At 43.2% G+C, this 27973-nt stretch overlaps 2 protein-coding genes across 7 annotated transcripts in view; one reads left to right on the top strand and one right to left on the bottom strand.

The window, feature by feature from the left end:
* LOC115111712 (histone-lysine N-methyltransferase NSD3-like) overlaps positions 1 to 4763 on the bottom strand; it is a 39900-nt gene extending 35137 nt beyond the window's left edge. For 3 of the 4 annotated variants that reach the window (XM_029638057.2, XM_029638059.2, XM_029638058.2), the window contains exon 1: positions 419 to 4763. The gene's annotated coding sequence lies outside the window, so the exon portion shown is untranslated. The remainder of the gene's footprint in view (positions 1 to 418) is intronic. The other variant, XM_029638060.2, reaches the window with a different exon arrangement.
* A 767-nt stretch (positions 4764 to 5530) lies between these two features.
* On the top strand, positions 5531 to 24397 carry LOC115111711 (endoplasmic reticulum-Golgi intermediate compartment protein 2-like). Of its 3 annotated transcripts, none has more exons than XM_029638056.2 (14): positions 5531 to 5654; positions 12312 to 12463; positions 12782 to 12890; positions 13157 to 13203; positions 13413 to 13480; positions 13677 to 13717; positions 14035 to 14136; positions 14277 to 14372; positions 14584 to 14639; positions 14812 to 14910; positions 17609 to 17706; positions 17812 to 17974; positions 21064 to 21143; positions 23826 to 24397. In XM_029638056.2, exons 2-14 carry the CDS (start codon positions 12355 to 12357, stop codon positions 23901 to 23903), a joined length of 1146 nt encoding a protein of 381 aa, XP_029493916.1. In that variant the 5' UTR covers positions 5531 to 5654; positions 12312 to 12354; the 3' UTR covers positions 23904 to 24397. The 3 variants fall into 3 exon arrangements, with proteins under 3 accessions (XP_029493916.1, XP_029493914.1, XP_029493913.1); XM_029638054.2 differs by lacking the exon at positions 5531 to 5654 and adding an exon at positions 5712 to 7520; XM_029638053.2 differs by lacking the exon at positions 5531 to 5654 and adding an exon at positions 11361 to 11985.
* The last annotated feature ends 3576 nt before the right edge of the window (positions 24398 to 27973 follow it).

Raw genomic sequence — 27973 nt, 5'->3', positions numbered from 1 at the left:
TGTTAAGTTAGCTAGCGTGGCTAGCTTGCATGAACACTGGCAAATCAAATATAATGTTCCTTGTCAATATAAAAACACGTATCAAACGCCGAGATGATGTGCTTGTGTTCTGACACGTCCGCAATGTTAACACATTGATTTGTTGCCATTTCAATACAATCCAGACGACTAGAAACACGATGGCAAACGAAGCTATACATTGTTACCAATATGGCTGCCATTGCACCTTTAAACAAAATTGTCTACCGTGATTATACACATCAATCATTCGTTTGAAAAAAACGAGGATATAACAATACCCTAAATCTACAGGACTAAATGTACCGCTAAGATAATGACAGCAAGCTGATTATCAACAAGAGAGAACGTAGAACGAAATGCTGAGTCGCGAGATGTAGTAAAATAAAAATGCCAATACCTTCAGCGTGTCCCATTCTAAACACATACACCAGATATCTGCGCTTCTTTGAGCAATTTACAAAAAGAGATCAAATAAAAAAATATTCGGACAGAGTGCAGGCCTCCCCGTTTCTAACGCAATTCTTTAATAGGGCCAATTTACAGCTCGGTCCCCAAGTCTTGTCTATTGGCTGTAGAACCTAAGGGGGCCTAGTATTTTGCGGAACCTTGGTGGGAATTATGTATAAATCTCGCCCCTTCTGTATTTTAATTTCGCTTGCTCCCTCTTCCTCTAGCTGTAACAAAATCACCCTGCTTTGGGCCTTGTCTATCTCGCTCAGCGCCAAATCACACGCTCTCGATTGGCGGGGGGGTCACACAACCAGGCGCACATCGGGATGTGTAGTTCCATTCCATAGGAGAAAAACAGCAGCATACAAATATATGTAGGTCTACAAAGAAACAAGGAAAAATAAAATGCAGTGAAATATAAGCAAATATTTTAATAATCTAGCCTAGGTTAGGTTGATTAGGCCAATTCATGGTGAAAATACATCAATTATAAGAGACTACAAATGTTTATTAAACAACCGATGTCGGTTGATGATATGGTAGCGGCAGGTAGCACCTATCAATTATTGCGTGAATGGATAATTGGTCTTATAAGGGCCCAGGAAGCTCTGCGGTTTCCTAAACCAATAGATTTGTATAGAGATTGCAATATTGTATCTCTACCGTGATGGTGTCTGTGAGCGCGCGGGCAGCTCTATTGAGACCATCTCTATTTTGAAGTAGTCAATTGTCTTCTTCTACAACTTCTATGTAGTGATGGGTCGTTCGCGAACTAGTCGGCTCTTAAAGGAGCCGGCTCTTGTAGGTGAACGTTGGGAGCCAGCTCGCATATCAGACGAGCCTAATCTATTTATAAAAATCTACAAAAATTAAGATATGAAGAATCAAAAGATTTAAATGAATAAAATTAACTAATTCAAAGAACCAAAGAATAAATAAGCGCACACACATTAATTCTGAAAGATCTGCAGATCCTCTGAGCTGGTGGAAGAACAAGGCCTCTGTCAACCCACGGCTTACTTAAGTCATGACAGGAAGACTCTGCATAGTGGCCACATCCGTTCCCTCTGAGAGGGCTTCTCGAAAACGGGACAAATAATTACTGAGAGAAGAAACTGCATCAGCCCCTCGAAAGTGAGGCAGCTTGCATTTCTGAATCAACTCTCATAAAATAAAAACATGGTCAGCATTGCTGTGTGCTGCTGGTTATAACATGGCAATAAAGAAGAGAGAGAAAAGAGGGACCCGTTTAATTTTTTAAGTGCGATGTTGGAGTTTTGCACATTGTTATTTATTTTTCTTTGATATGGTGCAACATTCTATTATTGTGTTGTTCAGATTGTATTCGTTTTGAATTGTTACATTTATATGCACTTTGTTTATATACATTAAAAAAGGTATACTTTAAATGCACATGTGTAATAGCATCCTTATTTTTCAAATGTATTTCAATTTGTGGGATGCTGCAATTTGACATTAAAAAAGTTATACTTTAAATGCACATGTGTAATAGCATCCTTATTTTTTACATTTATTTCAATTTGTGGGACGCTGCAGTTTTGGAAATGGTTATTTATTTTGCTTTGATATGGTGCAATATTCTATTATGCTGTTCAGATTCTATTCGTTTTGAATGTTTAGATTTATATGCGCATTTAAAAGTTATACATTAAATGCAAATGTTTAATAGCATTCCTTTTCATAACAAACCAATGCATTTTTAAATACATTGTGGTTAAGGTAGAGTATGACTTCCTTTAATAAGTTAATTAGAATTGTTTTTTAACACCAATCATAGTCAAACTATCGCAAACTGTTTGACTTGAAAAATACAAACATGTTTTTTTTTAAAGAGCCGTTTGGGAGCTAAAAGAGCCAGCACTTTTTGGTGAGCTGAGCAGAACAAGCCGGCTCACTGAAAAGAGCCGGAATGCCCATCACTACTTCTATGAGTTGGTAAACAAACTGAAAGGGTGGATACTGCCCCCTGGAACGTGTTGTTTGAACAGGTATAAAGCCAAGGCTGGCGATATACTGGCACCTGCAGTTATGGAATGTTTACTCACAAGTATAATTAATTGGTTGATCCCCCATGATGATCTGAATTACATTTACATTTGACGAATTTAGCAGACATTCTTATCCAGAGCGATTTACAGTAGTGAGTGCATTCATTTTCATACTTTTTCGTACTAGTCCCCGTGGGAATAAAATACAATTAAATGTTATTTGTCACATGCTCTGAATACAACAGGTGTAGACCTTACTTACAAGCTCTTAACCAACAATGCAATTCAAGAAAGAGATAATAAAATATTTACTAAATAAACTAAAGTAAAAATAGTCAAATAAAAAGTAACACAATAAAAATAACAATAATGAGGCTATATACAGAGGGTACTGGTACTGACTCAATGTGCGGGGTTACATGTTAGTCGAGTTATTTTGTACATGTAGGTAGGGGTAAAGTGAATATGCATAGATAATAAACAGCGAGTTTAGCTGGGTAAAAACAAAGGGGGAAGGGGGGTGGGGGGGTGAATGTAAATAGTCCGGGTGGCCATTTGATTAATTGTTGAGCAGTCTTATGGCTTGGGGGTAGAAGCTGTTAAGGATCCTTTTGGTCCTAGACTTGGCACTCCGGTACCGCTTGCCGTGAGAGGACAGTCTATAGGTGACTGGAGTCTCTGACCATTTTTTGGGCCTTCCTCTGACACCACCTGGTATATAGGTCCTGGATGGTAGGAAGCTTGGCTCCAGTGAGGTACTGGGCCGTACGTACTATCCTCTGTAGCGCCTTACAGTCAGATGCAGAGCAATTGCCATACCAGGCAGTGATGCAACCGGTCAGGATACAGCTGTATAACTTTTTGAGGATCTGGGGACCCATGCCGAATCTTTTCAGTCTCCTAGGGGGAAAAGGTTTTGTCGTGCCCTCTTCACGGCTGTCTTGGTGTGTTTGGACCATGATAGTTTGTTGGTGATGTGGACACCAAGGAACTTGAAACTCTCAACCCGCTTCACTACAGCCCCTTCGATGTCAATGGGGGCCTGTTCGGCCTGCCTTTTCCTGTAGTCCACGATTTGCTCCTTTCGCTTGCTCACATTGAGGGACAGGTTGTTTTCCTGTCATTGTCGGTGATCAGGCCTACAACTGTTGGGTTGTCAGCAAACTTAATGATGGTGTTGGAGTCGTATTTGGCCATGCAGTCGTAGGTGAACAGGGAATACAGGAGGGGACTAAGCACACACCCCGAGGTGCCCCAGCATTAAGAATCAGCATGGCAGATGTGTTGTTGCCTACCCTTACAACTTGGGGGAGGCCCGTCAGGAAGTCAAGGATCCAGTTGCAGAGGGAGGTGTTTAGTCCCAGGGTCCTTAGCTTAGTGATGAGATTTGTGGGCACTATGGTGTTGAATGCTGAGCTGTAGTCAATGAACAGCATTCTTACATAGGTGTTCCTTTTGTCCAGGTGGGAAAGGGCAGTGTGGAGTGCGATTGAGATTGTGTCATCTGTGGATCTGTTGGGACGGTATGCAAATTGGAGTGGGTCTAGGGTATCCGGGAGGATGCTGTTGATGCGAGCCATGACCAGCCTTTCAAAGCACTTCATGGCTACCGACGTGAGTGCTACGGGGCAGTAATCATTTAGGCAGGTTACCTTCGCTTTCTTGGGCACAGGGACTATTGTGGTCTGCTTGAAACATGTAGGTATTACAGACTCGGTCAGGGGAGTTTGAAACTGTCAGTGAAAACACTTGCCAGTTTGTCAAACCCACAATCGAACCCATAACCCTGAAGTTGCAAGCGCTATGCTTGTTTTTTCCCATCACTCACAGCTGAAGATATTAAAATGTTATATTCATTCAATGTTTGTTGTGTTTCTGGATGATGATGTCGCTGCTACTCCAGTGCGCACTGAGTGTGCAGACATTATCAGCTCTGTTTAGCAGATGGCAGCCACCACAAAACAGCATATGCGACCGTGAGTGGATTACATTGAAAACAACAGTCTGTCATCTTGGAAACGATCTCCAGTTCATAAATATCTCAGTGGTCTCACCCAGTTGACTACTTCAAAATGGTGAAAGTCCTCAATGGCGCTGCCCATGCTAAAACTGGCTTTTGGGCACAAGAGTCCTATATACAACTCTATGACTAAACCTAACAAAACATAGGTTAAAGCAGAGTTTCTAAACCATCTTCATACTTCATACTCTTCATACTAAACCATCTTTAGTTACAGTACCTCAATAGGAAAACATCGAAAACTTGGAAAAGTGAGAGCATAGTATAGTAACTATCAGTGGCGCACTTTCGGTTTTAGAAGTAGGGAGGGGATATATATATTTTTTTATTCAGACGGATAAACACTCCAAACAGCCGACCCGACCACTCGGAGGCGTCAGCATGGTCCTAAAGCAAACCATAGCCTCATTTATATCACATTCCAATGATTAAACTAGTGGGGACAAAAATGCAATTTCAGAATGTGGGGGAGGCATGTCCCGTCCCCAGTGAAAGTTGCGCCTCTGGTAGCTGTACTGTATAACTTTAGTAGCTTTCCACTGGGCACATACCTAAATTCAACATATATTTCACGTTGGTTCAACGTAAATTCATTGAAATGACGTGGAAACAATGTTGATCCAACCAGTGTGCGCCCAGTGAGTTATGTGCAAATTGACCAATGACAGGAATACAACGGTCAAGAAAAGTTGGTTATCAAATAGGCCGAGTTGTAATTTACAATGTTCACATGTTTCATGGAATGACTTCGATGGGCACTCATGTGGATGTCTGTGGGACGTGCGGGGAGGCGCTACTGTGTAAAGGGTTGTTTTCCACGTTGCAAGCTAAACGGAAGCGACGTTGTGTTAACAGTTAGAATTAGCGGAAAAACAAGCAATCAAACTTTACTCGGTGTGGCGGCGGTTCGGCACAGCTGTGTTGTGATTGGGTCAGAGATGGTAGGAGAAGAAAGTATGGAGTATAGTGGTACAATAAAGGAGGGAGAAAGAAAGAGAAAAAGAAAGCGGGAGAGAAAGGGAGTAGGGGTTTGAAGGGGGGACGAGAGGTCTTTGGAGGCAGAGAGGAGGCAGAAAAAGAAGTCTGAGGAGAGCAACATAGCTGCAGTTCGGAGGTAGAAAGTGCCGAGAGAGGGCAAGATAAGACGCATGGAGGTGAGGAGGAGCAGAAAGTGATTCTGAAGTTTAGGGAGGAAGGGGGAGTAGGGGCGATGAGTCCGATAAGGTTGACGGCTGTGATAAAAGAGTTGACTGGGGAAGTTGTCAATGCTAAAGCGTTAAGAGATGGTAGTTTGTTTATGTTCTGTAAGGACATGACGCAGAGGGAGAAAGCTCTCGGAGTGAAGCAAATAGGGAAGTGTAAGGTGTTGTCGAGCAGCTGGAGTGATCAAGCAGGGAAGCAGTGGATTAAAGGGGTGATAACAGGAGTGCCTGTGAGTGTTAGCATTCAAGAGATAAGGGACAATTTGACAGGAGGCGTTTTAGTGAATGTTCATAGATTGCGATCAATAAGGGGTGGAGTTAGGGCAGATAGCCCGTCTATACTGTTACACTTCAAGGACCAGGTACTGCCAAAATAAAGTAACCATAGTTCATAGCTCATAATGTGGCATATAGTGTGTGTGAGGCTATGAAGCAGGCAGTAGTGGTGCAACAAGTGAGAGAAGGGTGTCTTATGTGGAGGTAGTGAGGGTGGTTCAGGTCCAGAGAGATACAGGTTCAAGAGAGAGATGGGTAGGAGCATCTAGATGGGGATTACGGGGCAGGTGGGTGACGATATGGTATACATTGATAAGAGAAAGCTGGTGACGTTCATAGCAGCAGTTATCAACAGCACCCCTGAAGTAAAGTCTAAAACGGAGAAGATTAAGCGAATAGTGGGTGCCGCTGGGAGACATCTGAGTATGACAGGCTTGACATGGGAAGAGGTTCAAGATGACCTCAATCAGCCGAGGGTGGAGTCCTGTATTACTGGATCTTAATTATGATGGTAGTACTACAATGGAATGCTCCATGCCTGTTGGCTAATGGGCAGGAGTTAAATAATATAATTGTGGATATGCCAGCTAAGCCTGACGTGATTTGTGTGCAGGAAACATGACTCAAACCGAATGTGGAGTTTATAACACATAGGGCCCGAGGTGCAGGGGGAAGGGGTGATGTGCCACCTTCATAAAGCAAGGACTTCCATACAGGATGCTAGGTAAAGGTATTGAACAGGAATATGTGGTGGTGGCAGTGTGGTTGAGAGGAGAGATGGTAGTGAACTACTATAATACGTGTCAGGTATTAGACCTAGAAGAGTTGGAGATGGTGGAGGGCCAGGATAGAAGTAAGGTAACATGTGGGGATTTTAATGTCCACAACACGCTCTGGGGGTGGATGGATGGATGGAAATGGCCAGGTGATGGAAAATCTGATAGAAGTTAAAGATCTGGTGTGCCTGAATGATGGCCCAGGGGCCAGGATTGATGTAGTTACAGGGAAAGAGTTTGGATTGGACCTCTCGGGTATCTAGTGTGATGACCGGAATCTGTGATTGGGAGGAGTTGACAGTAGGGAGTGATCATTACCCAATAGTATGCACAGTAGGCCAGAGGGAGGAGGAGGTGTCAGTGGTAGGCAGGTGGGTGTTTGAAAGGGCAAAGTGGGATCAGTTTCAGGAGTTAAGTGAGCGGGTGATGGCTCGGGTGGATTTGAGAGGGGAAGTGGATAGTATGAATAATTGGGTGAGAACAGCGTTAGTGGGGAAAGCTACTGAGGCTATACCTAAGAGTTCAGGGAGGAGGAGGAAAGCAGTCCCGTGGAGGACAATGGAGTGTGGGCAATGGTGAGGAGTAGGAACAGGGCATTTAGAGTAGAGGTCGACCGATTAATCGACATGGCCGATTAATTAGGGACGATTTGAAGTTTTCATAACAATTGGTAATCTGCATTTTTGGATGCCGATTACATTGCACTCCACGAGGAGACTGCGTGGCAGGCTGACCACCTGTTACGCGAGTGCAGGAAGGAGCCAAGGTAAGTTGCTAGCTAGCATTAAACTTATCTTATAAAAGCCAATCAATCTTAACATAATCACTAGTTAACTACACATGGTTGATGATATTACTAGTTTATCTAGCTTGTCCTGCGTTGCATATAATCGATGCGGTGCCTGTTAATTTCTCATTGAATCACAGCCTGCTTCTCCAAACGGGTGATGATTTAACAAGCGCATTCACAAAAAAGCACTGTCGTTACACCAATGTACCTCACCATAAACATCAATGCCTTTCTTAAAATCAATACACAAGTATATTTTTTAAAACCTGCATATTTAGTTAAGATTGCCTGCTAACATTAATTTATTTTAACTGGGGAAAATTGTGTCACTTCTCTTGCATTCTGTGCAAGCAGAGTCAGGGTACATGCAGCAGTTTGGGCCGCCTGGCTCGTTGCGAACTGTGTGAAGGACCATTTCTTCCTAACAAAGACGGTAATTAATTTGCCAGAAATGTACATAATTATGACATAACATTGAAGTTTGTGCAATGTAACAGCAATATTTAGACTTAGGGATGCCACCCATTCAATAAAATACGGAACGGTTCCGTATTTCACTGAAATAATAATGAACGTTTTGTTTTCAAAAATGATAGTTTCCGGATTTGACCATATTAAAGCCCCAAGGCTCATATTTCTGTGTGTTTATTATATTATAATTAAGTATTTGATATTTGATAGAGCAGTCTGACTGAGCGGTGGTAGGCAGCAGCAGGCTTGTAAGCATTCATTCAAACAGCACTTTCCTGCGTTTGCCAGCCAATCTTTGCTGTGCTTCAAGCATTGTGCTGTTTATGACTTCAAGCCTATCAACTCCCGAGATTAGGCTGGCAATACTATAGTGCCTATAAGAACATCCAATAGTCAAAGGTGTATGAAATACAAATGGTATAGAGAGAAATAGTCCTATAATAACTACAACCTAAAACTTCTTACCTGGGAATATTGAAGACTCATGTTAAAAGGGACCACCAGCTTTCATATGTTCTCATGTTCTGAGCAAGGAACTTAAACGTTAGCTTTTTTACATGGCACATATTGCACTTTTACTTTCTTCTCCAACACTGTGTTTTTGCATTATTTAAACCAAATTGAACATGTTTCATTATTTATTTAAGACTAAATTGATTTTATTTATGTATTATATGAAGTTAAAATAAGTGTTAATTCAGTATTGTTGTAATTGTCATTATTACAAATATATATAAAAATCGGCTGATTAATCGGTATCGGCTTTTTTTGGTCCTCCAATTATCGGTATTGGTGTTGAAAAATCATAATCGGTCGACCTCTAATTTAGAGTACTGAAAAGGACACATAACTTCCAACCTCTGATTCAGTATAAGCAGGCGCTGGTGAAGAGAACTATTCATCAGACAGAGGTCATGTTGGCGTCGGTTCTGTGACACCATTGGAAGGGCGACACCAGTGGGAGAAGTATGGGGATGATTCAGAGGATGAGTGGGGTCAGAAGGGAGTGGGATTATCCAGTGTTGACGAGGGGGAAGGATGTGGCAGTAACAGATGAGGAGAAGGCAGAGATGATGGCCAAAGCCTTTGTCCAAGTGCATAGCTAGGCAAATTTGTCAGATGAGGGGGAGAGCGAGAACGAGAGAGGAGCATCCTGGAGTGCTGGATAGGAGGGAGGATGTAAATTATGTGTAGAATGCACCATTTACAATGGCATAGGTGAAAAGGGCAATAGGTACGGCTGGGTTAAATTCACCTGGGAAAGATGAGGTGTGCTATGTTATGTTGGCCCATCTTAGTGATGAGGCACTGGATAAAATATTGGTGTTGTACAACAGAGTGTGGGAGGAGGGGAAACTACCAGGCAGCTGGAAGGAGGCAGTAGTGGGACCAATCTGGAAGCCAGGGAAAGACCCAATGAGGCCAACAAGCTATTGGCCAATAGCCTTAACATCACTAAGATTATGGAGTGTATGATAACGGAGAGGCTAACTTACTTCCTGGAGAGCAGGGGGTCAGTATTGCCACATCAGAGCGGATTCAGGAAGGGTAGGGGAACAATGTATCCAGTGCTCTGCTTAGAAGCACAGGTCAGGAAGGCTCCGATGAACAAGAAGATTGTTGTAGCTGTATTTTTTTGATGTGGATAAGGCATGTGATATGATGTGGAAGGAGTGGTTGTTAATCAAGCTTGATATTATGGGGGTAGGAGGAAGAACATACAACTGCATAAAGGATTTCCTGTTTGAAGGTCTATCCAGGTGAGGGTGGGGAAGTCTCTATCAGGCAGCTACATGGTGGATAATGGTACACTGCAGGGGAGCATGTTGTTCTCAATCATGATCAATGATGTTTACTCTCAGGTACAGCCGGATATTGGGAGGTTGTTATTTGCAGATGATGGGGCCTTATGGAAGAGAGGAGGAAATGTACCATATATAATCAGGAAGGTACAGGAAGCAATTGATGAGGTTGAGCGGTGGGCATTAATGTGGGGATTCAGGTTCTCTGTAGAGAACTGACAGTGTTCTTTACCAGGAGGAAGGTGGGAGATAAGTTATGCTTGAGGTTATATGGGAGAAACTTGGAGCGGGTGGAGGCCTTCAGGTTCCTTGGGGTATACTTTGTTACTAGAATGGCCTGGGCAGAACACATTGGGAGAGTGGTGGGAAAGTGTAAGACGATACTAAATGTGATGCGCTGTCTGACAGGGAAGGAGTGGGGGGCTGGGCATGCCTCATTGAGGACCATGTATGTTGCATTGATCCGATCTGTAATAGACTATGGCAGTATAACGTATGGTTCGGCAGCCCGGATATCATTGGAAAGGATAGATGTCAAACAGGGGCAATGACTCTAAATATGTAGTGGGGCGTTCTGGACGTCCCCAGTGGCTGCACTACAGGTGGAGATGGGGGAAATGCCATTGCAGATTAGGAGACAGCAGCTGGCAATGTATTATTGGGTCCGCCTAAAAGGACATGGGGTGTCTCAGCCTGCGAAAGGGATTTTACAGGCATGCTGGGAACATGAGCGAAGGTCGAACGCAAGCTTTGGGTGGGTGGGTAATACCCAGGCAAAGGAGATGGGATTGTATGGAAGGAAGTTTAGTCCAATGGTAGCTATTCCTGTAAATCCACCATGGCTACTCCCACCTCCAGTAGTTGATCTAGAAGTGTTGGAGAGATGACAGAAAGATAGGGATGGTGTTGATCCATCTGATTGGTTTAAGAGACATCTGGATTGGTTTAAGAGACATCTGGATACTGTGTATCAGAATTTTGTGGCCGTCTACACAGATGGTTCAAAAGATCCAAGGACAGGATGTACTGGGTCAGCATTTGTAGTGCAGGAATGTGGGGGGAGAGTCAGGAAACGTATTACAGATCAGCTGGCTGTATATTCAGCGGAGATGATGGCCATACTGTTGGCCTTGCAGTGGGTGGAGGAAGTTAAGCCAGAAAGAGTAGTTATTTGCTCTGATTCATGAGCAGTGCTAAGGAGTATCCAGTCCTTTATATCACGTAGCAGACACAACCTGATTTATGAGGTGCTACAAACTCATGGCAGAAGTAAACAAATGGGTATACAGATAATATTTACATGGGCCCCAGCTCATGTGGGAGTGTAAGGGAACGAGGCAGTTGATGTACTGGCTAAACAAGCACTAAGTAGTCGGGATGTTGATGTGGTAGTTTCAATGAGCAAGGCAGAGGCAAAAAGCATGATATGGAAAGTGATGGTGGAGAAATGGCAGGAGCAGTGGAATCGAGATCCTAAGGGCAGGATTTTATTTCAAGTACAGAGGAAAGTTGGAGGGGAGAACGGCAGGAATATTTACAACATTAAGGGTGGGACACAGCCAGTTGAATAAGACCTTACATGTGATAGGAAAGTATCTAACAGGAGAATGTATTGCCAGGAAACAGACCGTGGAGCATGTATTGATACAGTGCGGACATTATTGGAGGGAAAGAGAGAGGTTGAGATATAGTATGAGAGAGAAGAGGATACAGAACATTTGTTTAAAGAGTATATTGAGTAGAACGTCATTAGATATAGTCTCAAATATTTTATATTTTTTAAGAGCAATGGGGCTGGCAGGTAGGATTTAGATTCTTCCTGTCTCTGGCCCACACTCCAAAACAGTAGGTGGCGGTAATGCACCATAACGTTGGATGCCAACCGCCGATAAACCCCACCGAAGAAGAACGGATGTCTGTGCGCGGAGTCAGTCTGCTTACTGTTGATCACCAGAGGGCGCTGTGGCAAAATGAATGCACTGTACTCAAACGTCTATGGTAGTACACCAGGTCAAAGGTTACCAGCGACAGTTTTTTTTTGTTGCAACAACTAACGCAGTATCCAGATGTTTCAATCCTGAACAAAGCATAGAACAATGGATTGATACAAAAATCGGATTTCCCTCTATGGCGAAAATGAATGGGCACCCGAGACAGTAACGACCGAAGTATGACTATTATAAAATACACAGTCGGGTTTGATAGCTACCGGTAGCCAAGATGGCTAGCTAACTACCAGCTTCTAGTCAGCTGGGAAACGTCAATAGGCAAACCGAATGTAAAAAGTGCCAGGTGGTGTCTCAGAATATTTTGCGTACCTGCGGCCAGAAACAGATGGGAGGGTTTAAACTTGCCATTCTTGTTTGCTAGAGAGGAAATATCGTTTTCATTCATTCCCTTCAAGCGGCCACTGTTAAAAGTATCCGGATATGACATTATTTGTATAAGATTGTTAGGCTATATAACACAGTTTACTTCTATGTTGAACTTAAAGATTTAATGCATGAGGGATCCAGTGGACGCTTGCCCCAAACAAGATGAGGAGACTAGTGTCCCGGAAGAAGGCTCTAACCCTGGTGAAGGAGCTGGATGCATTCCCCAAGGTTCCAGAGAGCTATGTGGAAACCACAGCCAGTGGGGGAACAGGTGCGTTATTAACTAGCCAATGTAAATATGAATTGTAAATAAACTATTATTAAAATTATAGATTGGATACATTGTAAAATGTTAAATTAATGTATGCTATTAAGAGTAACCCAACACCTCAAGTTCATCAACGATGTCAGCCGTAGTATAAGTGCAATGGACAAACAATAACATATACTGTAGGGCAAAGTTTATAACAGAGCATCTAGGGCAACCCTAGTATAGTCATGTACCTGTTTGCTTATTTCAATCAATGAGTAGCCTACTCCAGTTGTAAACTTGGCCTTCTACATCGCTCCTCCTTTGCTGTCTTTTCAGTGTCCCTGATAGCCTTCACAGCCATGGCTCTGCTGGCTTTCCTTGAGTTCTTTGTGTATCGAGACACGTGGATGCAGTATGAGTATGAAGTTGATAAAGACTTCTCCAGGTAAAAAAACAACTCTCAAGACCATGGTCATGTTCATTAGGCACCAAAGAGATAACATTTTTAAAAAGTGTTTTGCAGTAGAAAGTGAATGTTAGTTGGTCCCTACCAGTTTCAGTCCATTTGCTTCCGTTTGGTGCCTAATGAACACAAACAACAGTCTGGCATATCATTTTTGAGTTAGCTGGGCAACATCAGCAGGGAAATACTTCCTGTACAGCTCCAAGTGCACTATAGAGCTAACTAACACAATCTTCTCTCTTTTGCAGTAAATTAAGAATAAACATAGACATCACAGTTGCCATGAGGTGTCAATGTAAGTATTTACACTGTTTGAAGGTTGCTCTCACAATTTAGGCCTAGACATGGACATCTAGGATATAATGTGATTGTCGGCAGTAGAATTAACATTTCAGTAGTGTTGTATGAAGCCATTGACTGTAGGCTGCCCTTCTCTTCCATCATGTCATATTGATTGATTATATTATTCATTGATTTGCTGTTTGTCTGGGTGGCTGTATGTAGTTGTAGGTGCAGATGTCCTAGACTTGGCAGAGACCATGGTAGCTTCAGATGGCCTACATTATGAGCCAGTAAGTATGACTCTGTCTGGTACCTGCTATAGCAGCCTAACCAGGCCAGTCAGTTAAGAACAGTACAGACACAATGACAACCTGACAATGACAAGATGCAAGTGCGGTGAGAATTCAGGGTTCCATAAATTTCATCATAATATCTTTCCAGTGACAATGCCCTTTCTTAATATTTTTTCCCATGGTCACCTTGCAGGTCACCTTTGACCTCTCTCCTCAGCAAAGGCTGTGGCACAGGTAAGATATTTCAGCCACAAGATGTGTCTCCTGACAGTATAAAAATGCACCACCAGAATGCACATGCACAACTAAAATGTTGCATACAGTGAAGCAAAAGATGAGATGGTTGGCTACATGTGGCACATTTTCACACATTTTAATCATGATGCATAATATCTGTCAAATAAACCTAATAAAGTAAAGACAGTATGGTGGAGTGAAGGCTATCCATTGACCATCTGTTATAACTTCTCACTCCTATATAGTGACTCCCCTCTACAACACTCCCATGTTTAACCTTTCCCTTGCTCACTCATCTCCCTTTCCTCCCCCAGAACTCTGCTGATGATCCAGGACCGCCTTAGGGAGGAACACTCGCTGCAGGATGTGATCTTCAAGACCGTCCTGAAAGGATCCCCCACCGCCCTTCCTCCCAGGTCTGGAAAAAATAATACAGCTTTGCTGTGACAGTGTGTGTGTTTGAGTGAAGTTAGGTATTGAAGTAATTGATAAACTGTATTGAATGGTTACGGTTATGTTATTGAAGTGACTCTCCTCCCCTCTATTCTCCTTCGAGAGAGGACAGCCCCTCCCAGTCGCCTGCGGCCTGCAGGATACACGGCCATCTTTATGTCAACAAGGTGGCTGGCAACTTCCACATCACTGTGGGCAAGTAGGTCACCGCTCCTCTCTCTACAACTAACTTCTAGCTAGTGTGCCTTAATGAACACAATGAGTGTTTCCAGGTTGTCCCTCCCTGTTTGTCTGTTTTCTCCATTGGGTGCCTAATGAACATGACCTAGATGTTTGACTCTGGAATATGAGTTATCATGCCCTATGTGGGAGGAGTCTCCGCAAGCTTGACCTTTTCACATCACATACAGGGCTATCCCACATCCTAGAGGCCACGCCCATCTAGCGGCCCTCGTCAGCCACGATAGTAAGTTTCTTTGTTTAGAGTCTAACTCCCATACATGATACATAAAAACATCCTAAACAAATGTAAGTTATGATGGAACTATGTGATGTCTTCAATTGAGTTAACACATTTAAACCTGACGATATCCATAGACCTGGAGTTAATGATTGTTCTGATTTGTTGTTGATTACAGCGTACAACTTCTCCCATCGCATCGACCACCTGTCGTTCGGAGAGGAGATCCCAGGGATCATCAACCCTCTGGACGGGACAGAGAAAGTCTGCACTGACCGTAAGTCCTGGGTACAAATATCATTCAAAATAATTCAAATACTGACGCCATGCTTGATTGTTTCCATTGTAACGGGCAAGCTCAATAGAAAAGTTCCAAAAGTGCAATGCCCACACACCTGGCACTCCAGTCAATTAAATCAAATCAAATCAGATTTTATTTGTCACATACACATGGTTAGCAGATGTTAGTGCGAGTGTAGCGAAATGCTTGTGCTTCTAGTTCCGACAATGCAGTAATAACCAACAAGTAATCTAGCTAACAATTCCAAAACGAATACCTTATAGACACAAGTGTAAGGGCATAAAGAATATGTACATAAATATATATGAATGAGTGATGGTAGAACTGCATAGGCAAGATACAGTAGATGGTATTGAGTACAGTATATACATATGAGATGAGTATGTAAACAAAGTGGCATAGTTAAAGTGGCTAGTGATACATGTATTACATTAAGGATGCAGTAGATGATATAGAGTACAGTATATACTTATACATATGAGATGAATAATGTAGGGTATGTAAACATTATATTAGGTAGCATTGTTTAAAGTGACTAGTGATATATTTTACATCATTTCCCATCAATACCCATTATTAAAGTGGCTGGAGTTGAGTCAGTGTTGGCAGCAGCCACTCAATGTTAGTGGTGGCTGTTTAACAGTCTGATGGCCTTGAGATAGAAGCTGTTTTTCAGTCTCTCGGTCCCGCTATCATCCAGAAGGCAAAGTCTACAAATGCACCTGTACTGACTTCGCCTTCTGGATGATAGCGGGGTGAACAGGCAGTGGCTCGGGTGGTTGTTGTCCTTGATGATCTTTATGGCCTTCCTGTGACATCGGGTGGTGTAGGTGTCCTGGAGGGCAGGTAGTTTGCCCCCGGTGATGCGTTGTGCAGACCTCACTACCCTCTGGAGAGCCTTACGGTTGTGGGCGGAGCAGTTGACGTACCAGGCGGTGATACAGCCCGACAGGATGCTCTCGGTTGTGCATCTGTAGAAGTTTGTGAGTGCTTTTGGTGACAAGCCGAATTTCTTCAGCCTCCTGAGGTTGAAGAGGCGCTGCTGCGCCTTCTTCACGATGCTGTCTGTGGGTGGACCAATTCAGTTTGTCTGTGATGTGTACGCCGAGGAACTTAAAACTTACTACCCTCCACTACTGTTCCATCGATGTGGATAGGGGGGTGTTCCCTCTGCTGTTTCCTGAAGTCCACAATCATCTCCTTAGTTTTGTTGACGTTGAGTGTGAGGTTATTTTCCTGACACCACACTCCGAGGGCCCTCACCTCCTCCCTGCAGGCCGTCTCGTCGTTGTTGGTAATCAAGCCTACCACTGTTGTGTCGTCCGCAAACTTGATGATTGAGTTGGAGGCGTGCGTGGCCACGCAGTCGTGGGTGAACAGGGAGTACAGGAGAGGGCTCAGAACGCACCCTTGTGGGGCCCCAGTGTTGAGGATCAGCGGGGTGGAGGGCCCGTCAGGAAGTCCAGTACCCAGTTGCACAGGGCGGCGTCGAGACCCAGGGTCTCGAGCTTGATGACGAGCTTGGAGGGCACTATGGTGTTAAATGCCGAGCTGTAGTCGATGAACAGCATTCTCACATAGGTATTCCTCTTGTCCAGATGGGTTAGGGCAGTGTGGTTGAGATTGCATCGTCTGTGGACCTATTTGGGCGGTAAGCAAATTGGAGTGGGTCTAGGGTGTCCGGTAGGGTGGAGGTGATATGGTCCTTGACTAGTCTCTCAAAGCACTTCATGATGACGGAAGTGAGTGCTACGGGGGCGGTAGTCGTTTAGCTCAGTTACCTTAGCTTTCTTGGGAACAGGAACAATGGTGGCCCTCTTGAAGCATGTGGGAACAACAGACTGGGATAGGGATTGATTGAATATGTCCGTAAACACATCAGCCAGCTGGTCTGCGCATGCTCTGAGGGTGCGGCTGGGGATGCCGTCTGGGCCTGCAGCCCTGCGAGGGTTGACACGTTTAAATGTTTTCCTCACCTCGGCTGCAGTGAAGGAGAGTCCGCATGTTTTAGTTGCGGGCAGTGTCAGTGGCACTGTATTGTCCTCAAAGCGGGCAAAAAAGTTATTTAGTCTGCCTGGGAGCAAGACATCCTGGTCCGTGACGGTGCTGGTTTTCTTTTTGTAATCCGTGATTGACTGTAAGACCCTGCCACATACCTCTTGTGTCTGAGCCGTTGAATTGAGATTCTACTTTGTCTCTATACTGACGCTTAGCTTGTTTGATTGCCTTGCGGAGGGAATAGTTACACTGTTTGTATTCGGTCATGTTTCCAGTCACCTTGCCCTGATTAAAAGCAGTGGTTCGTGCTTTCAGTTTCACGCGAATGCTGCCATCAATCCACGGTTTCTGGTTTGGGAATGTTTTAATCGTTGCTATGGGAACGACATCTTCAACGCACGTTCTAATGAACTCGCACACCGAATCAGCGTATTCGTCAAAGCATTGGAAATATTTCAAATAGTATTTAAACCCAAGGCTTTATCACGTCACATCAAACAGGCTACATGACAGGCTTCCTAAATGCACAGTCCTGGGTTTTTTGGAGAAATAGTTTGTCTGCCTCAACATGTTATGAAGAAATTGGGACATTGTATAGGAATTGTAACTGTTAATTTCATCCTTCATTAAATAATATATATTCATGTATGGACTGTTTTCCTTTAATCCTCGTCAGATAATCAGATGTTTCAGTACTTCATCACCATAGTGCCCACCAAACTGAACACCTACCAGATCTCAGCAGACACAAACCAGTACTCTGTCACCGAAAGGGTAGGTCCAGGATGTGTGTTTATTTGAATGTACAAGGTCTATGCTGTGTGTGTGGATGAACTGAAGGTGTGGGTGTATCGTCATCATTTCACTCTGTTTGTGTAGGAGCGGGTGATCAACCACGCGGTGGGCAGCCACGGAGTATCTGGGATCTTTATGAAGTATGATATCAGCTCGTTGATGGTGAAAGTCACCGAGCAGCACATGCCCCTGTGGAGGTTCCTTGTCAGGCTTTGTGGCATCATCGGAGGCATTTTCTCCACCACAGGTACCCACACACAGCTGGCAACAAGTGTACAGGGGTGTATTCAGTAGTGTGTAATGTTTTGCAACAAAAACATGTATCTTATTGGACAAGTTCAGGTTAGTCCCTCCCTATTTTGTCCCTTTTGCTTCCTAGGGAAAACACCCCAAGTATGTCCACCTGGGTCATTATCATTAGGGCACATCGTCAAAAAATGGAAAAGGTCCAGGTAGTCCCTTCCTGTTTGTCTATTTTCTGATGTTCAGTGCCTAATGAACACGACCCTGATTTACTACACACCTAACAGGACCCACACCTATCCAAAGCACTTAAGGCAAAAATAATCACAGAACACTAGTTGTAAAAATCATCCTTATCATTTTGTGACATCTAAAGGCTTCTGCATGCTTCCCAGCCTAAACCGTTCGGGAGAGTTGGCGCATACAGTACCAGTCAAAGGTTTGGACACACCTGCTCATTATGTTGACTATTTTCTACATTGTAGCATATAGTGAAGACATCAAAACTATGAACTACTTGTTAAAAGTACATTTGTGGGATTTCTTTCCTTAATGTGTTTGAGCCAATCAGTTGTGTTGTGACAAGGTAGCGGTGGTATACAGAAGATGGCCCTATTTGGTAAAAGACCAAGTCCATATTATGTCAAGAACAGCTCAAATAAGCTAAGAGAAACGACAATCCATCATTCCTTTAAGACATGAAGGTCAGTCAATCCGGAAATTTTCAAGGACTTTGAATGTTTCTTCAAGTGCAGTCGCAAAAACCATCCAGTATTATGATGAAACTGTCTCATGAGGACCGCCACAGGAATGGAAGTCCCAGAGTTACCTCTGCTGCAGAGGTTAAGTTCATTAGTTAACTGCACTTCAGCTTGCAGCCTAAAATAAATGCTTCAGAGTTCAAGTAAGACATTAACATCAACTATTCAGAGGAGACTGTGTGAATCAGGCCTTCATGGTCTAATTGCCGCAAAGAAACCACTACTAAAGGATACCAATAATAAGAAGAGACTTGCTTGGGCCAAGAAACACGAGCAATGATATTAGACCGGTGGAAATCTGTCCTTTGGTCTGATGAGTCCAAATTTGAGCTTTTTGGTTCCAATCGCTGTCTTTGAGAGGCGGAGTAGGTGAACGGATGATCTCCGCATGTGTGGTTCCTCCCGTGAAGCATGGAGGTGGAGGTGCTATGCTGGTGACACTGTCTGATTTTGTTTTTGTAATTTTTAAAAAATTCAAGGCACACTTAACCAGCATGGCTACCACAACATTCTGCAGCAATACGCCATCACATCTGATTTGCGCTTAGTGGGACTATCATTTGTTTTTCAACAAGACAATGACCCAACACACCTCCAGGCTGTGTAAGGGCTATTTGACCAAGAAGGAGAGTGGTGGAGTGCTACATCAGATGACCTGGCCTCCACAATCACCCGACCTCAATCCAATTGAGATGGTTTGGAATGATTTTGGACCACAGAGTGAAGGACAAGCAGCCAACAAGTGTTCAGCATATGTGGGAACTCCTTCAAGACTGTTGGAAAAGCATTCCTCATGAAACTAGTTGAGAGAATGCCAAGAGTGTGCAAAGCTCAAGGCAAAAGGTGGCTACTTTGAAGAATTTAAAATAATTTTGATTTGTTTAACACTTTATGGGTTTCAGTATGATTCCATAGTTTTGATGTCTTCACTATTCAAATCAAATCAAATCAAATTTTATTTGTCACATACACATGGTTAGCAGATGTTAATGCGAGTGTAGCGAAATGCTTGTGCTTCTAGTTCCGACAATGCAGTGATAACCAACAAGTAATCTAACTAACAATTCTAAAACTACTGTCTTATACACAGTGTAAGGGGATAAAGAATATGTACATAAGGATATATGAGTGAGTGATGGTACAGAGCAGCATACAGTAGATGGTATCGAGTACAGTATATACATATGAGATGAGTATGTAGACAAAGTAAACAAAGTGGCATAGTTAAAGTGGCTAGTGATACATGTATTACATAAGGATGCAGTCGATGATGTAGAGTACAGTATATACGTATGCATATGAGATGAATAATGTAGGGTAAGTAACATTATATAAGGTAGCATTGTTTAAAGTGGCTAGTGATATATTTACATAATTTCCCATCAATTCCCATTATTAAAGTGGCTGGAGTTGGGTCAGTGTCAATGACAGTGTGTTGGCAGCAGCCACTCAATGGTGGCTGTTTAACAGTCTGATAGCCTTGAGATAGAAGCTGTTTTTCAGTCTCTCAGTCCCAGCTTTGATGCACCTGTACTGACCTCGCCTTCTGGATGATAGCGGGGTGAACAGGCAGTGGTTCGGTGGTTGATGTCCTTGATGATCTTTATGGCCTTCCTGTAACATCGGGTGGTGTAGGTGTCCTGGAGGGCAGGTAGTTTGCCCCCGGTGATGCGTTGTGCAGACCTCACTACCCTCTGGAGAGCCTTACGGTTGAGGGCGGAGCAGTTGCCGTACCAGGCGGTGATACAGCCCGCCAGGATGCTCTCGATATTATTCTACAATGTAGAAAATAGTTTAAAAAAAGAAACCTTTGAATGAGTAAGTGTGTCAACTTTTGACTGGTACTGTATATTATCACAACTTTTTGTTCGCTTTGGACTTCGGGAAATGCTGTCGGGGGGGGGGGGGGGGGGCTGTCACTCAAAATATTTTTTATCCAAACAAGCCGAAGTCTATGCCCCTTTGTCGGTGAATGGTCGAAAGTAGGGATTCTTCAATAAAGCCTTTGTCATTCAGGTTGTCATTCAACAAGAGACGACTCGTTTTCATGCACATTTTTGAGGAACCAAACATCTTAGATGTGAAATTGCAAAAACACCAAAATTAATGATATTTGCGTTAGCTTAGATTAATTCAGACTCTTTTGTACAAGTATATGCTGGCTGCGGCGTCTCAAAATGGAAAAACAGTACTATTGCCAATTTTCTACTTGTTTTTCAAGTGAATGTATTTTTAAGGGAGTATGCAAGTACACTCGTTCGAATTCGTCTAGGCGCCAGCCGAACTGATTCATTTGGAAGCCTTAAGACTTCTCTCTGTACTCTCCATACAGGTATGATCCATGGAATGGTGGGCTTCTTGGTGGACGTCATCTGCTGTCGCCTCCAACTAGGAGTCTACAAACCCCGGGAGGCAAGTCAACACATCAAGTCAAACACGCTTGTCACAAGCTTGTTGACTCCACAGATATAAAGTAGATGCAGAAAGTGTCAATTTCTTCTTTTCTTTTAAGTAAATATATACAGGACGCAGCATATAGGATACCCTCAACATAAGTATTTTGATCCATATCTGAATTGGACAGTAGTTAGCGTTGGTAATTCCTTTTCTCATCGCATGCTGCACTACTGCTCATTTAATTTGAAAACACATTAAAATAAACGTAAACTTAAAGGGGTGGTTTACCGGACAGAGATTAAAGCACGTTTGTTGAAAGTGCTTTTTAGTCCAGGACTAGACTTACATCACACAATGTCACAGATGTCTCAAGTTGAGGGAGCATGCAATTGGTATACTGACCGCAGAAATATCCACCAGAACCGTTTCTAGAGAATTTAATGTTAATTTCTCTATCATAAGCCGTCTCCGTCGTTTTAGAGAATTTGGCAGTATGTCCAAACGGCCTCACAACCGCAAACCTCGTATAACAACGGCAGCTCAGAACCTCCGCATCCAGTTTCTTCACCTGTGGAATCATCTGAGACCAGACACCCGGACAGCTGATAAAATTGTGGGTTTGCACAAACAGTCACATCTGCTTGCTTGTTGTACTCATCGGGGTCTTGACCGGACTGCAGTTCTACGTCGTAACCGACTTCAGTGGGCAAATGCTTACCTTTGATGGCCACTGGCACGAAAGAGAAGTCTGCTCTTCGCGGATTAATCCTGTACCTGGCAGACAGCATGAATGACGTTGTGTGGGTGAGTGCATCATGGTGTGGTTATGGTATGGGCAGGAATAAGCTATGGACAATGAACACAATTGCATTTTTATTGATGGCTATTTTAATGCACAGTGATACCGTGATAAGATCCTGAGGCCCATTGTCGTGCCATTCCTCCGCCGCCATGACCTCATGTTTCAGCATGATAATGCACGGCCCCATTTTGCAAGGATCGGTACACAATTCCTGGAAGCTGAAATTGTCCCAGTTCTTCCATGGCCTGCATACTCACCAGACATGTCACCCATTGAGCATGATTGGGATGCTCTGGATAGAAGTATGACGGTGTGTTCCAGTTCCCATCTTCGCACAGCCATTGAAGAGATGTGGGACAACATTCCACAGGCCACAATCGACAGCCTGATCAACTCGAAGATGTCGAGTTGCATGATGCAAAGGGTGGTCCCTTTCTGATCCACTTTCCTACTTTTTTTAAGGTATCGGTGACCAAGGGTTGTTACGGTGACTGTATTACCGTCATGAAGGCAGTCAAATTCCACATGACCGTTTAGTCACGGTAATTAGGCTTCTCCAAGCTCTGATGCTGCAGATGGTCATTAGTAGCCTACCAAACTTGCTAACTGCCTGGTACTCAGCACTCTATTGTCCCTCTAATCACTCTGACATCAATGCAAATGAGTTTGAAAATCTAATCAAACACTTCATTAGAGCTCCTGTTGCGCTACATTTCTATAGGCTATGCAATTGCGGGAGAAATCGGAGTGACGGCCGCTAATAAAAAATATTTAAAATGATTTGACTTGCAAGCCTCCCCCTTTTTCCTCTAAACATAACGATGGTCATTATGGCCAAACAGTCCTATTTATGTTTCATCAGACCAGAGGACATTTCTCCAAAAAGTACAATCTTTGTCCCCATGTGCAGTTGCAAACCGTAGCCTGGCTTTTTTGTGGTGGTTTTGGAACAGTGCGCCCCTCTTCCTTGCTGAGTGGCCTTTCAGGTTATATTGATATAGGACTCATTTTACTGTGGATATAGATACTTTTGTACTTGTTTCCTCCAGCATCTTCACAGGGTCCTTTGCTGTTGTTCTGGGATTGATTTTCACTTTTCGCATCAAATTATGTTCATCTCTAGGAGACAGAACGCGTCTCCTTCCTGAGCGGTATGACTGCTGCGTAGTCCCATGGTGTTTATAGTTGCGTACTATTGTTTGTACAGATGAACGTAGTACCTTAAGGCATTTGGAAATTGCTCCCAAGGATGAACCAGACTTGTGGAGGTCTACAACAACAAAAAATCTGAGGTTTAATGAGTTTTAATGACTCCAACCTAAGTGTATGTAAACTTCTGACTTCAAATGTATTTGTTGTTAGCCGCTCAACATAGAATAAGCCTCGTGCGCACTCCCTCAAATGGTTGAGAAAATATTTATTTTATTCTTCATACTATAAAATAATGCCATGGAATTATAAGCAAATCTTGTCTGCTAAACAAACTAGTGTAACCCACAGCCATTTGGCATAGCCACACCAGGACCTAACATGACAACTCAGAGTAGACTATTCTTTTCTTCATATCATGCTCATTTAGACCTGTTTAAGGTCTAAAGGTGTAGGCTGTATTACATGGACTTTTTGAAATGGCTTGTAGGCTGTTTGTTAATTAATGGTAAATACCGTGAGAATGACAGTTATTTGGTTGACAATCACCAGCTGACAAGATTTCATGACCACCACAGCCGTACCAACAGATCTGTATTCCCAATCATAGATTAAGGCCAAATTTATTTATTTCAAATGACAGATTTCCTCATGAACTGTAATTCAGTAAAGTCTTTGAAATTGTTATATGTTGCATTTATATTTTAGTTCAGTGTACTTTAATGTTTTCCCTCTCTCATTCTCAGATGGGCCTGCTGGACGACCATGTAAAAAACGAAGCCCCTGCCCCACCCCTGGAAGCTACAGAAAACCACACCCACTGACAGGACTCCCTAGGGCAGGGATTATCAACTAGATCAGGGCTCTCCAACCCTGTTCCTTGAGAGCTATCCTCCTGTAGGTTTTCGCTCCAACCCCAGTTAACTGATCTGGTTCAGCTTTTCAACAACTAATTATTAAGAATCGGGTGCGCTAGATTAGGGTTGGGGCAAAAATCTACAGGAAGGTTTTTCTTTTTCTTGAGCGGATGGTCAGGGGGCGGGAACATAATTGTAAATTGACCTGAATAATAATCATTTTAAACCTCGCTTACGATCACATATCTCTCTATAATGCGTGGGAATACTTTGGAACTTATTTTTTTCAAAATTAAAATGACTTGAAGCTGATTTTCTGGTGTTTTTACAGTCATTTTGTCCCAAAAAATATTGGGGGAGGGGGACAAATAAAATCCCTCGTGTGAATTGGATCCCAATTCATGGTTGCCAAGAAAGCCAGGTTTCCCCCACCAAAAAAAACAATAAAGAAAATAAATCAATTTTGCCTCAGTGTTTCATAATTTTCCGAAACAGCGCCCCTCTGTCTCTAAGTGTAGGCCGTCTATCTGATACTGTCTGGTCCAAACGAGTCCGGCACACCAAAAAAAAGTGTCAAGGGAAACCAGCTTCAATTTTGGCAATTCTCCCAATGAGAGCATACGTCCCTGACAGAAACTTAAATTGTTGCATCTCGTTGTGTTGTCCTCCGAAATGGGCCCTTCCTTAAATTAGCCATGGATGGAGATGTGGTTTTACTTAGGAAAAACTATGGAGAATGAGTTGGAGTGTGGCCTGATCTGATGAATTCTCAGCAAGAAGGGCGCACTGGCGTGCCTTGTGCCTTTGGGACTACTAAGTATATTTTAAACCTCCCACTTTGGGCTGGATGTGTCAATGTGTAGTTCATACATGCAAAATTACTGTCTTACCTCAATTAGCCACAAAATCCCTAGTTTGAAAGCAACTTTTTCGGGAAGCTGTGCTGTGCTATTTTCCCTCACATGGGCCTGCCCCCTACCAATTTAAGTTCAGCCAATGAGCTTCAGCCCCTCGCCATATGAGTGACAGCTAGCAAGAGGTGCATCATGCACACACAGCAGAGAGCGAGAGCAATGACGTGGTGCACATACAGTGAGGAGAACAAGTATTTGATACACTGCCGATTTTGCATTTTATCCTACTTAAAGTATGTAGAGGTCTGTAATTTTTATCATAGGTACACTTCAACTGTGAGAGACGGAATCTAAAACAAAAATAGTAATAAAAAATAAAGTAATTAATTTGCATTTTATTGCATGACATAAGTATTTGATCACCTACCAACCAGTAAGAATTCCAGCTCTCACAGACCTAGTTTTTCTTTAAGAAGCCCTCTGTTCGCCTCTCATTACCTGTATTAACTGCACCTGTTTGAACTCGTTACCTCTATAAAAGACACCTGTCCACACACTCAATCAAACAAACTCCAACCTCTCCACAATGGCCAAGACCAGAGAGCTGTGTAAGGACATCAGGGATAAAATTGTAGACCTGCACAAGGCTGGGATGGGCTACAGGACAATAGGCAAGCAGCTTGGTGAGAAGGCAACAACTGTTGGTGCAATTATTAGAAAATGGAAGTTCAAGATGACGGTCAATCATCAATGATCATGAGGAAGGTGAGGAATCAGCCCAGAACTACACAGCAGGACTTGGTCAATGACCTGAAGAGAGCTGGGACCACAGTCTCAAAGAACCATTAGTAACACACTAAGCCGTCATGGATTAAAATCCTGCAGCGCACGCAAGGTCCCCCAGCGCATGTCCAGGGCCGTCTGAAGTTTGCCAATGACCATCTGGATGATCCAGAGGAGGAATGGGAGAAGGTCATGTGGTCTGATGAGACAAAAATAGAGCCTTTTAGTCTAAACTCCACTTGCTGTGTTTGGAGGAAGAAGAAGGATGAGTACAACCCCAAGAACACCATCCCAACCGTGAAGCATGGAGGTGGAAACATCATTCTTTGGGGATGCTTTTCTGCAAAGGGGACAGGACAACTGCACCGTATTGAGAGGAGGAGGATGGATGGGGCCATGTATCGCAAGATCTTGGCCAACAACCTCCTTCCCTCAGTGAGAGCATTGAAGATGGGTCGTGGCTGGGTCTTCCAGCATGACAATGACCCGAAACACACAGCCAGGGCAACTAAGGAGTGGCTCCGTAAGAAGCATCTCAAGGTCCTGGAGTGGCCTAGCCAGTCTCCAGACCTGATCCCAATAGAAAATCTTTGGAGGGAGCTGAAAGTCCATATTGCCCAGCGACAGCCCCGAAACCTGAAGGATCTGGAGAAGTTCTGTATGCAGGAGTGGGCCAAAATCCCCGCTGCAGTGTGTGCAAACCTGGTCAAGAACTACAGGAAATGTATGATGATTGCAAACAAAGGTTTCTGCACCAAATATTAAGTTCTGCTTTTCTGATGCAATAAAATGCAAATTAATTACTTAAAAATCATACAATGTGATTTTTCTGGATTTTTGTTTTAGATTCTGTCTCTCACAGTTGAAGTTGTACCTATGATATAAATTACAGACCTCTACATTGTAAGTAGGAATACCTGCAAAATCGGCAGTGTATCAAATACTTGTTCTCCCCACTGTATCTGCACATACAGTGGGGCAAAAAAGTATTTAGTCAGCCACCAATTGTGCAAGTTCTCCCACTTAAAAATATCATTTTCATCATAGGTACACTTCAACTATGACAGACAAAATGAGAAAACAAAATCCAGAAAATCACATTGTAGGATTTTTAATGAATTTATTTGCAATTTATGGTGGAAAATAAGTATTTGGTCACCTACAAACAAGCAAGATTTCTGAAACTCTGTAGTGAGTGTTGCAACCTAGGACAGACGATTTTTACTTGCTATGCGCTTTAGCACTCGGCGGTCCCATTCTGTGAGCTTGTGTGGCCTACCACTTCACAGCTAAGCCGTTGTTGCTCCTAGATGTTTCCACTTCACAATAACTGCACTTACAGTTGACCGGGACAGCTCTAACAGGGCAGAAATTGTTGGAAAGGTTGCATCCTATGACGGTGCCACGTTGAAAGTCACTGAGCTGTTCAGTAAGACTATTCAACTGCCAATTTTTGTCTATGGAGATTGTATGGCTGTGTGCTCGATTTTATACACCTGTCAGCAACAGGTATGGCTGAAAAGACGCCTCAAGTCCTCAACTGGCAGCTTCATTAAATAGTACCTGCAAAACACCAGTCTCAACATCAACAGTGAAGAGGCGACTCCGGGATGCTGGCCTTCCTCTGTCCATCCAGCATCTGTATTCTTTTGACCATCTTAAACTTTTCTTTTTATTGGCCAGTCTGAGATATGGCTTTTTCTTTGCAACTCTGCCAAGAAGTCCAGCATCCTGGAGTCGCCTCTTCACTGTTGACGTTGAGACTGGTTTTGCAGGGACTATTTAATGAAGCTGCCAGTTGAGGACTTGTGAGACGTCTGTTTCTCAAGGTGCCATGCCAAACTCTTCTTGCTCAGTTGTGCACCAGGGCCTCCCACTCTTTCTATTCTGGTTAGAGACAGTAGTACTCAGCGTTTTATGAGATCTTCAGTTTCTTGGCTATTTCTCACATGGAATAGCCTTCATTTCCCAGAACAAGAACAGACTGACAAGTTTCAGAAGAAAGTGCTTTGTTTCTGTCCATTTTGATACTGTAACCGAACCCACAAATGCTGATGCTCTCCAGATACTCGACTAGTCTAAAGAAGGCCAGTTTTATTGCTTCTTTAATCAGCACCACAGTTTTCAGCTGTGCTAGCATCATTGCGAAAGGGATTTCTAATGATCAATTAGCCTTCTAAAATTATAAACTTGGATTACCTAACACAACGTGCCATTGGAACACAGGAGTGATACGCATATATATATATATATCACATTTTCAATTACATTTACGAAGTTAAATGATCTTCTTGGCCTTCCTTTGATACAGAGTTCTGGAGGGCAGATAGCGTGTCCCCGATGATGCGTTGGGCTGACAGCACCACCCTCTGGAGAGCCGTGCAGTTGAGGGCAGTGCAG

The sequence above is a fragment of the Oncorhynchus nerka genome, linkage group LG27 (assembly GCF_034236695.1).
Source record: "Oncorhynchus nerka isolate Pitt River linkage group LG27, Oner_Uvic_2.0, whole genome shotgun sequence".
Taxonomy (NCBI): domain Eukaryota; kingdom Metazoa; phylum Chordata; class Actinopteri; order Salmoniformes; family Salmonidae; genus Oncorhynchus; species Oncorhynchus nerka.
The sequence above is the reverse complement of the archived record's forward strand: the minus strand, read 5'-3'. Positions and strand labels throughout refer to the sequence as shown.

Excerpts from the sequence above, each read along its gene's own strand:
- LOC115111711 (XM_029638056.2), top strand. The coding sequence starts at position 12,355 with ATGAGGAGACTAGTGTCCCGGAAGAAGGCTCTAACCCTGGTGAAGGAG. Across the intron at positions 12,464-12,781 it reads CACAGCCAGTGGGGGAACAG|TGTCCCTGATAGCCTTCACA; the intron begins GTGCGTTATTAA and ends CTGTCTTTTCAG. Across the intron at positions 13,204-13,412 it reads AGTTGCCATGAGGTGTCAAT|TTGTAGGTGCAGATGTCCTA; the intron begins GTAAGTATTTAC and ends GGCTGTATGTAG.